The sequence below is a fragment of the Siniperca chuatsi genome, linkage group LG3 (genome assembly GCF_020085105.1).
Source record: "Siniperca chuatsi isolate FFG_IHB_CAS linkage group LG3, ASM2008510v1, whole genome shotgun sequence".
NCBI classification, from domain to species: Eukaryota; Metazoa; Chordata; class Actinopteri; order Centrarchiformes; family Sinipercidae; genus Siniperca; species Siniperca chuatsi.
The window spans coordinates 25,766,862-25,780,707 of record NC_058044.1 but is presented as its reverse complement, the minus strand read 5'-3'; the positions used below and the strand labels follow the sequence as shown (position 1 = coordinate 25,780,707).

Below are 13,846 nucleotides of genomic sequence, written 5' to 3'. Positions count from 1 at the left end.
GCGGGGCGAAGGAGGGCAGCAGTGCGCCTCCTCCGCCTCCCACATCCCGGAGAGCTGGAAGCGCGCCAGGATGGGATTGGCTTCCCGCTCCTGTCAGGGAGGAACTGGTGCGCCAGGATACCCAAATATGGACTGGCCGATATCAGTTTGGATCGCATGACTCAGCACCAGACTATATATCCTTACCGGTGGGACTGTTGTTGAGGATGAAAGGCAAAGTGGTGGTTGTTGTAGTGTTGTAAATGTCCCAGAAAGGGCTTTGAGCTGAGAGACACAATGACACTGACTTGTAAATGACAAGGAGTGTGGACGTGCACTTAAGGTAGACTTATTTTATGTGTTTACCTGGGTTAAGCTTCCAAAAGGCCGAATAGGCCTCGTCTTGTTTACAGTCCTTGTTCCTGGCAACAACGTCATCGAGTCGATCTGACATCCCGGAGGCGGGGACCACGGAGGAAACAACCAATCAGCACGCTGGTTGGAGCGCTTGTAGAATCGGATCATATAAATATAGCTGAGCGCGACGACCGCATGTCACTAAAGAGGAAACAGAAGTGGATCTCAGATTCATAGCAGAAAAGACTGTCCTACTCACGAGTGGATTGAAAACATCTGAATTAGTCACTGGACTTCGCTTTGAATCCAACTAAAGGTACAAATCGACGACTTGGTACAGTACACTATTTTGGAAGTTTTGCTCTGTTTTTGATAGATTTGATCTTCAGTATAATAATACAGCGGGACATTGTGCCGGAGATTGAATCAATTGGGACACTGAAGCCTCGGTGTCCAAGCAGCATCTTTGCAGCGCACTCTTGTATTTGACTGTCTGATTTGAAATATGTCCACAATAATGGAACAGCCTTTTTATGACGACTCGTTTCTCTCTGCTTATGGCCATCCAGGCGCAGCCCTGCCAGACTACAAGCTGCTAAAGCAGAATATGAACTTGAACTTCCCCGAGTCTTATCGGAACTCAAACTTCAAGTCACAGCACCTGCGCGCCGACAGTGATTTCTATTCACCGGGGACGGCGGACGTGGGCTCCCTGAAGCTCGCCTCTCCTGAACTGGAGCGACTGATCATCCAGAACAGTAACGGGGTCATCACTACAACGCCGACACCTACCCATTTCCTCTACAACCGCGGGATCACAGAGGAGCAGGAGGGCTTTGCTGACGGTTTTGTTAAAGCGCTGGACGACCTACACAAGATGAACCAGATGGCTCCTCCAAACGTGTCCATCGGTACCGGTGGGGTTGCCTGCTCGGCTCCAGCCTCGGTGTTCGGCTCAACCATGCAGCCAGAACTCGAGTACACCACCCTGGGCGGATGTACCACGAACCCCAGCCTTTCCTCTGCAGCCAGCTATCCTTCCACCACTATCAGCTACATGCCGCACCACCAGTACCACCAGCATCCCCAGGCCGTTGCGCACGGATCTCACCATTTCCAGCACCCCCTGGCCGGTGCCGGCATCCACTCGCACCGATACGGCGGGCTGAAAGAGGAGCCTCAGACAGTCCCCGACATGCAGAGCAGCGACAGTGGGTCTCCGCCGATGTCCCCCATCGATATGGAGAACCAGGAGCGGATCAAAGCGGAGCGCAAGCGGCTGAGGAACCGGCTCGCAGCCTCAAAGTGTCGGAGGCGCAAGCTGGAGCGCATCTCTCGTCTGGAGGACAAGGTCAAAGTGTTGAAAACAGACAACGCCGGACTGTCGACCACGGCTTCTCTACTGCGAGAGCAGGTGGCCCAACTCAAACAGAAAGTCATGACACACGTGAGCAGTGGCTGTCAACTCATGTTAGCGCCCAAAGTAAAGTCTTATTGAAGAAACAATGCACTTTTAAAAACACTGGACAAGAACTGCACTGACAACACAATGAACAATGTCTTTATAGGCTACATTGTCTGTATGAGAGAACTGGATCATTGATTTATTTTTATTTTTTTTTTGGCTGAAAGAAAAGTAGCCTACACAGAAATAATACAAGACTAAAACACTTCGGGCATTTTTGAACAAGTAGGCTAGTTGAAAGTGTCGTCTTGGCGTTGCCTGTTTACATTTTACTTTAATTGCTATTTGTGATTCATTCTTATGTAAATTATGTGTTTGTCAGGCTGAGCCTGATGAGCTTGTTTTTTTTTTGTTGTTTTTTTTACACTTGTACAGTATATATTTAAGTAAATGAAATTATGAAACCGAGAAATGTGGTGTTGTTTCTTACTGAGGTTGTGTAGCTATTTTAAAAAAATGTCACCTCTTAAGAATTATCACAGGAATTCTCATTAATTCTCGTCAACATAACCACACTGTTGTCAACGATCTCTGATCAGCAGTTTGAGTTTAGAGCAGCAGCAGTTGCTTGACGTTAGAGACGTCCCAGCGTAGGATTGTTTCCGTATTGACGTACATACGTCAGTCCATATATGGTGAATTCTGCTGGCAAACGTCACATCACGAAAAGGTTTCCGGGAACTCCCTCCTACATTGCCCGTCAGAAATGCTGCGCTCTCCCCTTCACACCACAATGTGTGTGTGTCAATGAAGAGGTTTGTCAATGAGTGGTTTATTCGAGGTAAGGGAGTTTCCCCATTCGGCTTTCAGTTTCCCAAAACAAGTCGTGAGAACACTAGTTCAGGAAAATGGTTGAAAAGTTCCAGACAAACATGCAGAATAGTCTGTAATGGGTAAAAGAGCCAGTTTGAAATGACAAGAATTAATGCTTTAAAAAAAAAGCTGGCAGAAAAATATTGGGGTAGAGGTAACAAACTAAAGAATTTGAGACAAAATCTTGATTTTATCTGAAGCGTGATTACATATATCCCAGTTTTTACTTCAGTACATAAGACATGGACTGGTTACTCAAGTGTCATCAAAATAGTGAGATCCATATGGATAACTCTTCTCCTTAAACAGTGACACATCTGTGGTCACATATAGATTGACGTATCTGGGACAGTCATGCAGGTCTGTTAAATCATATGCAACAATCCAATATTTCCCAATGAACTGCAGTGCCGGGTTGTTGAGCTGAGTCAAACACAGCAATAACTCCAACATTAACAAAGACGTCACAGCTTTGTGACGTACTCAGATCCTCTGCCAGGCCCAGGGCCGAGGACTGATACAACAAGTTAATTCCAAAAATGTCTGTTGGCACAATACTTTCAAGTTGTAAAGGCACTAAACTAGTAGGCACCAAGAACAGATTTAGGAAGATTTATGGCTCCACCTAGAGGTCACAGTGGAATCAGTTCACAATGTACAGCAGTCCTGTTTCATTTGTCAGACAAAACAGTTATGTCACAATTTTTCCCACTCTTTTAATAAAGATGGTAACAAATTATTAATGACAGCAAGGAAAAATATCTACTTTTTTTCTGAAAAAAGGAACAAAACTATACTTTCAGTGCTTGAGACTATGAGGTTGCCCCACCAATTGTACACTGGACATACAAAGATAAGATTTGCAACAAAGGATTTATCTTAAATTCTGAAATTTTGTGGGGGTTTAAACATTGGACACCATGAGATACTGCTTCACAGGGACACCTCTTATCTGAAGGCAAGTGCTCAAGTTACAAAGTCAGCTAGAAGACCTTCACATTTACTGCTTGGAGAAGAAGTCTTTGCTCTTCTCAACGTCTGGGATGATGGTGTCGCTCCCAGGTTTCCAGCCAGCAGGGCACACTGTGTGGAGAGGGAGAAGGGACAAAGTTTACCACAAGGCCTAAGCGACACGCATTGAACGTTGTATACCCTGGGGACAAAGTGCATGTGTAAATACCTGGGAGGGTAAACTAATAATGCAAGGCTATGTCCACAAAGTAACTAAGTTCACGTCAGCTTACAGCTAAAGGGAAACTCATTTCTGCATTTAAAATTTGCTCACCTTCTCCATGTTTGTCAGTGTGCATGAAGGCCTGGACCAGACGCAGAGTCTCATCCACAGAGCGCCCCACAGGCAAGTCATTGATGGTGATCTGCCTCAAGATGCCCTTGTCATCAATCACAAATAGACCCCTGAGAGGCACAAATTAAGATTACAGTATTGCATAAAATTGTTACATCTACATCCTTTAGTCTCTCTACACTCGGTTAGTGTGTCAGTGCTTACTTCGTCATTATAGTAGTAATTAAAGAGCAGAGTGAGTATTCTGCCAAGCTCCCACCAGACAGTAACTACTGGCCTTTCAGATAGAACCTTTTATATAAATGACATAAGCAGTCTGGCTGACCTGTACGCGATGCCGTCGTCCTCCTTCAGCACACCGTAGTCTCTAGAGATTGTCTTGGTGAGATCTGCCACAAGGGGGATTTTCATACTACCCAGACCTCCCTGCTTCCTTGGTGTGTTGATCCTGTAGGATAAAAGTTACAATATAACTAGCAAATCAAAACCAAATTACTGTGTAAGTGCACATAGGACATATTTTGATATACTGTACTTAAATATTTTACAAAAATTAAAATCCTCATCATGATTCAGTGCATGTAGTCGTACTTATTGTAACATCACTTTAGTTTTAAAGACAGAGGACAAAGTAGCCTTCAAAAGTACCTAAACAGAAGAAAACAATTTGTCTATATGGTAGGGGTGGACCAAACAATTGAACTCATGCTGCAAACGCCTTTTGGAAAGCTAAGAGCTAACTTTAAAAAAAAACTAAAATAAAAATACAATTAATGCAACACGAGTGAAGATGCTTCTTAAAACCTACAATGACATCAGAACGTGCTCCAACAGAGCCAAGACTCACAAAATTTGTCAAATATAAATATTTAAACCCTAAAGCAATGCACTACACCCAGAATTGCTGCTGGGTAATTCATTATCCCACTCAAATTTCATATTAAGAGGAGACCGTTACCTCTTATCAGTATATCAGGACTCAAACCTTATCAAGACTATGCAGAAGAAGCACAGTGACAGGAGATAAACTGATAAACTGGGGTGGGTGTTGTTTCAGATCTTCCAAAAACCCTCACTATTAACGAGTACTTAGAAATCGCAAACTAGGGACATTTCGATCTCAGTCATTTAATGACCTGACGATCTCTATGGAGTCCCGATCTGATAATTAGGCATCTGACAGCTAAGTAGCTCAAAGCTCCTAAGAAAGTCCAATAGCTTTTTCATAGTGAAATTGTTTTGTATGATATTTGTTGAGACACCCATGTTGCTGTAGATCTGTTGTGACAAGAAAAAAAAAATACAAAAGTTGAAATTAATCCCCCCCCCCCAAAAAAAAACAACAGTACAACAGGCAGTTTTATGGAGGGTTTTAAGGGCCGAAACTAAATATATAAATAATTGTGTCATTTAATGCTTATTTGTCACCATTAATAATTAAAATACATTTTCTTAGTTGTAAGTAAAAAAAAAAAATTCTGTGTGTGTGTGTGTGTGTTAGCTGCCTAGTGAGTAATTGATACAATTGCAGTAGTCTCTCTTCCTGCTACCAGCAGACCTCCGCTCTGCCAGCTTCTCCTCAGCGCGTGCAAATATATCATTTAATTTGTAATTTATTGATGGTGACAATTAAGCTTTTTTTTAAAAAAAAAATAAAAATTATTATTATTTTTTATTTATTTATATATATATTATTATACATTGTAGGTTTTTTTTATATATATATATATATATATATATATTTATTCATTGAAGCATTTCTTCATTTAATTATACAATTATTTATGTATTAATATATTTAGTTTCAACCCTCAATACAGTTCACTGCAAAATAATGACAAAGAAAACTTTTGTTAAAGCTGCTCTTCTTACGTCACATGTTGGCTGAGAGGATGTTAATTCAAAACTGTTGGCTCAGGACCATTTAAGTAATCAAGTTCCCACTGCATACAACCACACAAATTAGAGTAAAACTCAAGCCACGATTTCCTGTCAAGTCAGCAGACATTCTCACCATGCCAAGTGACTGAAATGAGAGTCTACGGAGCAGCCGATAACCTCACAGCCGATACTGCGGAACTCCTCTGCCCTGTCGCTGAAAGCCACGATCTCAGTGGGACACACAAATGTGAAGTCCAGGGGGTAGAAGAAGAAGACCACATACTTCCCTGAAGAGTACAGAAGGAAGAAAATGAGACAAGCATTGATTCTAGTCAACACACATTAGATATGACCCCCAAAAGTTGTTGTTACTCAAGAAGAGTGGGTCTACATATACTGTACATACAAAGTTAGACTGACGATATTAAAAAAAACTGCAAACACCTCTATTACTATTGGTGTATGAAGCCTATGAGAAATAACACTCTTACCTCTGTAGTCTGACAGCTTGATGTCCTTGAACTGTCCATCCACTACAGCTGTGGCTGTGAAGTCTGGGGCAGGCTGGCCAATCTTTGCATTTCCAGAGGACATGATGTTGGTGGCAAATGACTGACAGAGAGATAGCACATATTAGCAGAACATTCCTGATACTCATACACCGTCATAGATAAGTTCAGCCGGGTGGAGCTCTGATAGCAACAAAACCCTCAGGCAACATGAGCCAGAGAACAAAAAAACATTTAGACTGAAAACACCAAATGCATAAGGCTTAACCGGACACCCAGGTTTTGCAGCACTTTGATAACTGCTGCACTGCTGAAAAGCTTGTTCAGTTAGGCAAACCGAAGTAAAGTCACATGCAAGTCATGTTCAGCCAGCAGGAAACAATAGCCCATTAGGAAGCTTACATAACCATGATAAGCACAATCCAATAAGAGGATATTTTTGGGATATATATACACACACGTTTTTATAACAGGGATGCACATATGATTTGTAGTTTATTTGCTTTTAAAAAAAAAAAAAAAATCAAGGTTGCAGTTTTAACCATTGCAGTTATACAGAATGCGTAATGTATTTAATTTTACACACTAAACACTGCTGATCCAACCAGGCCTTCACAGCAGCCATGAGGTGTTTATTCTTTTTAAATAGCTACAATTTGGTGGTACAATGAGCAAGGTGTGTGCATAAGAAGAAAAATCCTTATTTGTCTGCCCTTATACTAATTTAAAAAACAAAAACAAAAGCTAACAATCCTCTGTCGTCTTGAATGATTTACAGAGGAATACGGGAGTAGCAGACATTGCTTGCTCAAAGTTCAGCGGTGTAGCTCAAAGCTTTATATTTAAAGTCGTTTGTCAAATGAGGTGGTAGCAGCAGAGGTTGAATAAAGCCCCTTGGCACTGACCAGTCTCTCCTGCAAGCTGCAGCGCAGAGACAAAGAAAGAACCAGAAAGAGGCCCAAACACTTAAAGAGGGGAGCAACTGACCCGCACTGCCTGGCTAACGTTAGCTTAATGTAGTAAACCGGTTTCTTTGTTGTCTCTCTCTCTCTCCCAGGCTAAACAGTCACTACTCCTGGCCGAGCCGTGCAGACATAATGTGAACTTCTGACAGAAAAGAACCGGACAGACATATCATTTTTACTCACCTGTCTTTATGTAAAGCCGAGAAGAAGTTGGTAGCAGGAGGAGAGAGTATTCAAAGGAGGGACGGCTGCGTGCAAGAAGTAGGCAGGGCCAGCTGTGGCCCCCGGAAGTGAAAATAACGTCTTTCAAAGTAAAAATTGACATTAGCTTGTGTATCTGTGTCACTTTGACTTCAGTCTTTAATATTTAAACAGTATAATGTCGTAACGTGGGCCACTGAACTCCATACACCTGACAGTGGTGGAGAGTAACTCAAATACTATTAAGTACAGTTTTGAAGTACGGGCACTTTACATTCGTACTTCCATGTTATTCTACTTTATACTTTAACTCCACAACATTTCAGAAGGAAATATTCTACTTTTTTACCACATTTATCTGACTGCTGTAGTAACAAGTTACTTTTGATACATGATACATTGTTAAGGATTTATACCCTACAAGACAGTAGTAGTAGTGAGTTAGTTCAAATAAGCTCCATGTCAACCACTTACTACTGTAACTGCTTACATGTTAATGCATCATTGCAATAGTAATCTGATAATATAATATACAGTATATGGTAATATAACAGTGTCAGGGGCCATTCTGCTGCCTAATGAGTACTTTTACTTTTAACACTTTAAATACATTTTGTTGCTAATTCTTCTGTACTTTTACCTTTACTTGTAACAGAGTATTTCTACTGTGTGGTACTGTATTCTTACTTTAAATCGTAAAAATCTGAATACTTCTTCCAACACTGACACACACATATTTGCAGCAGGGCCAGTTGGTCAGTTTTTTTTCTACACAACAATCAGTGTAGCCGGCATCAGCAATCAGTGTAGCCGGCATCAGTCCACAGTTCATCTCACATTTGTGGTTGTAAACTTTTCTCACTAACAACAAACTTCCTTTTTTGAGTTCCTTTGGTCAAATTAGTTCTAGCTTCTAACTTGAACTGTTACGCTACTACCTCTGCTCATTGTTACTCCTTACTGAGGATGGCATTAACACATACACAGTGTCAGGTGCAGGTGGAAAGTTGAAGTGCATAAGACAGATTCATGAAGGGTTCTCAGGACTGTCCTCTTAGTGGCATTGCAGTTCTGTTACCCAAGAGGCCTTGGTTAATACTCCTTGAGATGCACCGATTCACATGTCTTCTGACCTCAGTGACATTTTTGTTTAGCTAAAATTTGGTACTTTTCTTCTTGGCCTGTTAAAACCAAGGACTAACAGCACATGTTTCAAGCTGGCAACGCAGCACTTTTTACACACATTTCTGTTGGATTTTAACACGTCAGTGATTTTCAAACACTTTGGAAGGAAGGTCGAGTTCATGCTCTAAGCTATTCTCAACCCCAAGTAGAATTCAAGTGTACAAAAACACTGGGGAAGGCTGTTCTCAAACTATCAAACTGTGAAAAGGGATTAATTGACAGGAAACATTGTGCAAAGCCTTGTGTCAGCAATGTATGATTTATCAAGGTGTATCAGGATATTTTCAAACTTTGTGGACTAAAGCTATTACACCAAACTAGCGCTGTCCAGAGTGCTGATACTGGAGCTGTGCCACCTAATTACAACAACAGTTTGCATTTACTCAAAGTCTATTATTTGCTACACTTATTTACATTCAATGTGTTTGTTGGAGTCGTCTTTGCCAAGCAGCTACCACTTCTGTCCTGTAGGCCCAAGGCTGGATCACCAACTGGGCAAAGTGGGCAACACTTGCAGTTCTCATAAGATTAAGAGCAATCATTTTATACTGAGCACCACAACATTTCATTTGTCCTGCAAAAGGCCACTGATCACTCAAAAACACTTAACTCATCTGTCACAAGGAATTAAATTCATTAACTACTGCATCACTGTCACCAAAATAACATGTCCCTTTATTATGGTTTTGATCAAGACAGTCAAATGAGTAAGGAACTGTCTCAGTATGACAGTATACATTGAAATTTTGTCAATGTACGGCATTTCTCATTTGGACTTACACACAGCAACCCAATAATAAAGTCAAATATCCTCTACAGTTGACTGAATAAACTCGTGTCATACAAACACCAGTTTCAACAGTTTCTGTTCGCAGGTTTCTCACTGTCACTGTGCACCTTTCTGTATATTCTCTAGTCACAGTAAGAACCTTATATGTGACAGTGATGTAAAACAGAAAGTACAGTAAAAACAAATGTCTCAATAAATCAAATTCATGTAAATTAAGAACTATTTAGAAATTTAAAACCGCATTGTTGGCCACTCAAACACTCCTGTTTATCTGGTCACAGCATTTCATCTGATATTTGTCCTTCTAATACACAAAAGCATCTTTTGGCACGGTGCAACCGTCCCCTGCATGTCTCTGCTGTGACGTCCTCACAGGCAGCATGTTGTCTCAGTCCTCCCTCTGTCTCTTCCTCCAGATCCACCTCTCCCTCTGCCCGAGCACATCGCATTACTGTCAAAGCTTCCTGTTGTCCCTCTCTGACGTCTTCCTGGTCCATGTTCAGTAACTGTGGCACCCACAGTGCGTAAAACTCAGTTTCACCCCATCAGTGTTTTGAGAATCAAGATTTTCATTCAACGATTGTGCCAAAGCAACCGAGAAAAACTGTTTTGTATATTGTATATATTGATGTTCAGGGTCTTTCTGATTACATGTCAGAAAATATTCAGTGTAAATTAAACACATATACATTTGACAAAACTCTCTCGCCTCAAGATCCATTCAGCTGTTCTGAAGCTTTTGACCATATCGCACAGTGCTCATCAGCAGATTGAGTTTGCCCAGTTGCCATGGTGCGTGCCATGCTGCGTTGTATAAAAAACTACATGTTCCAATATATTTATATATTTTATTCACAGTCATTTCTGTTTTACTTTGTCTTAACTCCACACATCTTGATCACATTTCTTAATTCAGTCAATAGGTTTATTGACAAATGACAATGAAAAGTGAAAAATAATACAATGAATGAAAAATAATCAATGACAGATAATAAATGATGACTGATCATGTAGACCAGACCTGTTTGGCTGATTCATGACATTTAGCCGTCACTGTAGAACCAGGAGGAGAAAAGCTTTTCTGATCCTCATAAAGAACCTCTTGACGCAGCCTGCCCTCTTGCTGCAGGTCTCCACTACGACCTCTGAAAAAAACCCAAAGAAGCAGATGTTAGTTTGATCCAAACCGTAAACACAAGGAGACTGTGAGGGCTTCAGATACGTGACTAACCAGGCTGGATGTGTGCTGCTTTATCCTCCTCATCCTCCAGCTTTGCAGACACACTTTCTGGATGAGTAAAAACTGTTTCCTCATGAGGAGTCGTGGCCTCGGATGCAACATTGCAAAGTTCAAAACCGTGGACACTCTTCTCCTGCGAGGAAGGCTGCTGAGTGACGGTTGGCTCAGCCTCATTCCTGTCAACCGTCAAGTTTTTAATGTTCATGTTTAGTCTGCTGTCAGTGTGCTGCTCCACAGAGAAGAATGGATGCTCCAGCACTTTGAGGGGTATTATTCGCCCGTTGTTGTCCACCAGCAGCATCTTCTTTAAAAGGTCCACAAAGTTTCGCAGCTCGTTCTTCTCGGCCCTGTTTCTAAAACGCGTAATCTGGAAAAACATGTCTAATAACCTTACTGGATCATGGTAATGCAGTCAATGAACAAGTCTCCAAAGATGTTCATTTTAATCAAAGATATCCTTGTAATAACTTTATATGAATGAATGACTGATCAAAAGAGACCACCTACATCCTCCAAGACTTCCAGAGACCTGAGGTGAAAAAATCTGGTGTCTCTGAAATGATGCCCAGTCTGTCCTGCAAACTCCTCAGGAGACTGCAAAAAGGCACACAGATAGATAGATAGATAGATAGATAGATAGATAGATAGATAGATAGATAGATAGATAGATAGATAGATAGATAGATAGATAGATAGATAGATAGATAGATAGATAGATAGATAGATAGATAGATAGATAGATAGATAGATAGATAGATAGATAGATAGATAGATAGATAGATAGATAGATAGATAGATAGATAGATAGATAGATACCTTAAGTCTCCAGGTCTGCTGGTTATAGCTGCCCTGAATACGAAAGAACCGGGAGCTTTTTTGTCCACAGTTCAGCAGATAATCTGGTGGCTGACCCAGGGTGTCCACAATGAATTTCATCTGGAGACACACACACACACGTCAAGTTTGTTTTACATGAAATTGTCGTTTCATTCAGGAGAAGATGTTTCACTTGTAAAAACACAACAGTGAGTATCAAATCCAGGATTTAGAGACTTTTTGCTGTCTGTGAGGAAGATACTTACCATGTCATATTCGTGGTACCCGGGGAAAAGCGTGAAACCCAGAGCAAGTTCTGCAGCAACCAGACCAAGAGACCACATGTCTATTGGCTCCATGAAGACCAGACCCAGCATGACCTCTGGTGCCCTGGGCAACGAGGAAAAAAACAATATTAAACTTCATGTATGACAAATAAAATCTCCCCTCACTGATCACTGATGTTGGCTCTGGCTCTTTTCACAGCATTTCTGCTACGTGTTTTCTTCCCTCCAGTTTCTGTACTTACCTGTACCACAGACTCTGCACACATGACCCTGGAACAGCATCGGACACGTGACGAGCCAGGCCAAAGTCAATGAGCTTGACCTGCAGCGGCTGCTGCCTGCGGTCCACGACCATTATGTTTTCAGGCTTTAAATCTGCATGCATGATCCCCAGGGCCTCGAGGTGGAGCAGTGCTGTGGTCAGCTGAAGAAACACGAGTACTTCACGTGATTTCCCTTTACATGTTGTATGCAGTAAAATGATATTTCTACACTGGATACTTCTGAGAGTAACAAAGAAGAACACACCTGATGTATAACTGGGCGGATCTCTGCTATGGACAAAGACTGGTAACTTCTCTGCCGCGTGTAGTCATGCAGACTCAGGTCCAGGAGCTCGAACTCCAGACAAATGAACCTTTCATGGAAGAACGAGCCATTCCATCTCACAAGATTACATTTGTCTGGATCCAGAGTCTGCAGCTGTTTGAGAATTTTAATCTATATGAAAGGTTAGATTTCTACTGTCACCTTTAAGAGAAACATGGTAATCACTTAGAAAGATTTTTGTTATGTGATAGATGCTTCAGGTTTGATAAATAAACTGTTTGTTTCTACCTCTTCCAGTGCCCGTTCAGTGAAAAAAGGGTTGTCTTTGGTTATTTTGATGGCCACCTTTGTGTCGGTTACAATGTCCGCACACTTGGCCACCTTTCCAAAGCTCCCCTCCCCAAGAAAGTCCTGCACCTCGTAGCAGGAGGCCAGCAGCATTCCTTCATGTATCGGGAAGTTGTCTGTGGAGGACGAGGAGAGCTCGTCAGGTTGTCAAAGCACTACATGCTCAATTTTACTGGTGCATTCATGCCTGAACGTGGTTCAGCAGACCTTTTGTAGACTAGTTAATCTCATCCAACAAGGAACATCATATCAAAAGAGATCAGTCCCATCTACACTTCATATAAATAGTTACTGATATTTTTAAGAACACCATCATCATGGAGCTCATGAGAGATATATTTTATTCCAATATTTAATATCAAAAATGTTTCTAACTCTGATATATTTAGTTTGTAGTGAAATTACTGGCTGATATTAATAAAAAATACACAATTGTTGAAAACTTTATATAATACAATTGTTTCTTTTAGAATGAAACATGCTGATTATCCATTAAAGGCCCGAGGTCCAAGGTCCTTATTCACATAACTTCCTAAATTTAAGGTATGTTTGCAATAATAATTGAAGAGTTTTCTGTGTTTCTCGGCTGTTTAAAATATCTAACTTTCTTTTTTACTATTCTCAGCTTACCTGACATGTCACTCAATGCCATGGACTTTTCTGAAACAAAGTCAATGTGAGTGTTGAAATACAAAGGAAAAGGACAGAAAGGTGTCTCTGTGTAGTTTCAGTCGATGTGAGTTGAAGCTGTTGTGGACTCTGTCTGTCTCTCTATGATACTACGACATCAGTGTGTTCTACCGTTAGGTCACAATCTGTGTTTGGAATGGAGCTCCTCAGTCACTCATTTACATGTAAAATGTCTACAACAATTATCAGTAAAAATAATGTAATGTTATTATATAGTGAAGCAGTCCCAGGGACCATTTTTCTGCATCGAGTACTTTTATTTTTAGTACTTTATGTACATTTTGCTAATAATATGTACTTTTACTTAAGTAACTTTTTCCAAACACCTCTTTTACTTGTAATGGAGTATTTTTTACAGTGTTCCATTACTATTTTCACTCAAGAAAAGGACATTTTCACATTATACTCTTTGTTCTGTCTGCTGCTGCAGGGATGTTGATATGATAGCTGGTGTTCAGTTTGATG

The 13,846-nt window shown here is 41.0% G+C and overlaps 3 protein-coding genes across 6 annotated transcripts; 1 reads left to right on the top strand and 2 right to left on the bottom strand.

The window, feature by feature from the left end:
* The first annotated feature begins 207 nt into the window (after positions 1-207).
* LOC122873206 (transcription factor jun-B-like) lies at positions 208-2,209 on the top strand. 2 transcript variants are annotated; one of them, XM_044189608.1, is made up of 2 exons: positions 226-652; positions 906-2,209. In XM_044189608.1, exon 2 carries the CDS (start codon positions 944-946, stop codon positions 1,832-1,834), a length of 891 nt encoding a protein of 296 aa, XP_044045543.1. In that variant the 5' UTR covers positions 226-652; positions 906-943; the 3' UTR covers positions 1,835-2,209. The 2 variants fall into 2 exon arrangements, with proteins under 2 accessions (XP_044045542.1, XP_044045543.1); XM_044189607.1 differs by having other exon boundaries at positions 208-2,209.
* Positions 2,210-3,310: 1,101 nt separating this feature from the next.
* Positions 3,311-7,614, bottom strand: prdx2 (peroxiredoxin 2). 2 transcript variants are annotated; one of them, XM_044189609.1, is made up of 6 exons: positions 7,459-7,614; positions 6,293-6,413; positions 5,935-6,088; positions 4,246-4,368; positions 3,900-4,030; positions 3,311-3,697 (listed from the first exon to the last, which is right to left on the bottom strand). In XM_044189609.1, exons 2-6 carry the CDS (start codon positions 6,393-6,395, stop codon positions 3,615-3,617), a joined length of 594 nt encoding a protein of 197 aa, XP_044045544.1. In that variant the 5' UTR covers positions 6,396-6,413; positions 7,459-7,614; the 3' UTR covers positions 3,311-3,614. The 2 variants fall into 2 exon arrangements, with proteins under 2 accessions (XP_044045544.1, XP_044045545.1); XM_044189610.1 differs by lacking the exon at positions 7,459-7,614 and adding an exon at positions 7,298-7,438.
* Positions 7,615-10,358: 2,744 nt separating this feature from the next.
* LOC122873490 (homeodomain-interacting protein kinase 1-like) lies at positions 10,359-13,486 on the bottom strand. Of its 2 annotated transcripts, none has more exons than XM_044190238.1 (9): positions 13,322-13,486; positions 12,632-12,807; positions 12,323-12,496; positions 12,037-12,218; positions 11,774-11,897; positions 11,508-11,627; positions 11,199-11,285; positions 10,683-11,058; positions 10,359-10,596 (listed from the first exon to the last, which is right to left on the bottom strand). In XM_044190238.1, exons 1-9 carry the CDS (start codon positions 13,341-13,343, stop codon positions 10,502-10,504), a joined length of 1,356 nt encoding a protein of 451 aa, XP_044046173.1. In that variant the 5' UTR covers positions 13,344-13,486; the 3' UTR covers positions 10,359-10,501. The 2 variants fall into 2 exon arrangements, with proteins under 2 accessions (XP_044046173.1, XP_044046172.1); XM_044190237.1 differs by having other exon boundaries at positions 12,323-12,514; positions 13,322-13,485.
* Between the last annotated feature and the right edge of the window lie 360 nt (positions 13,487-13,846).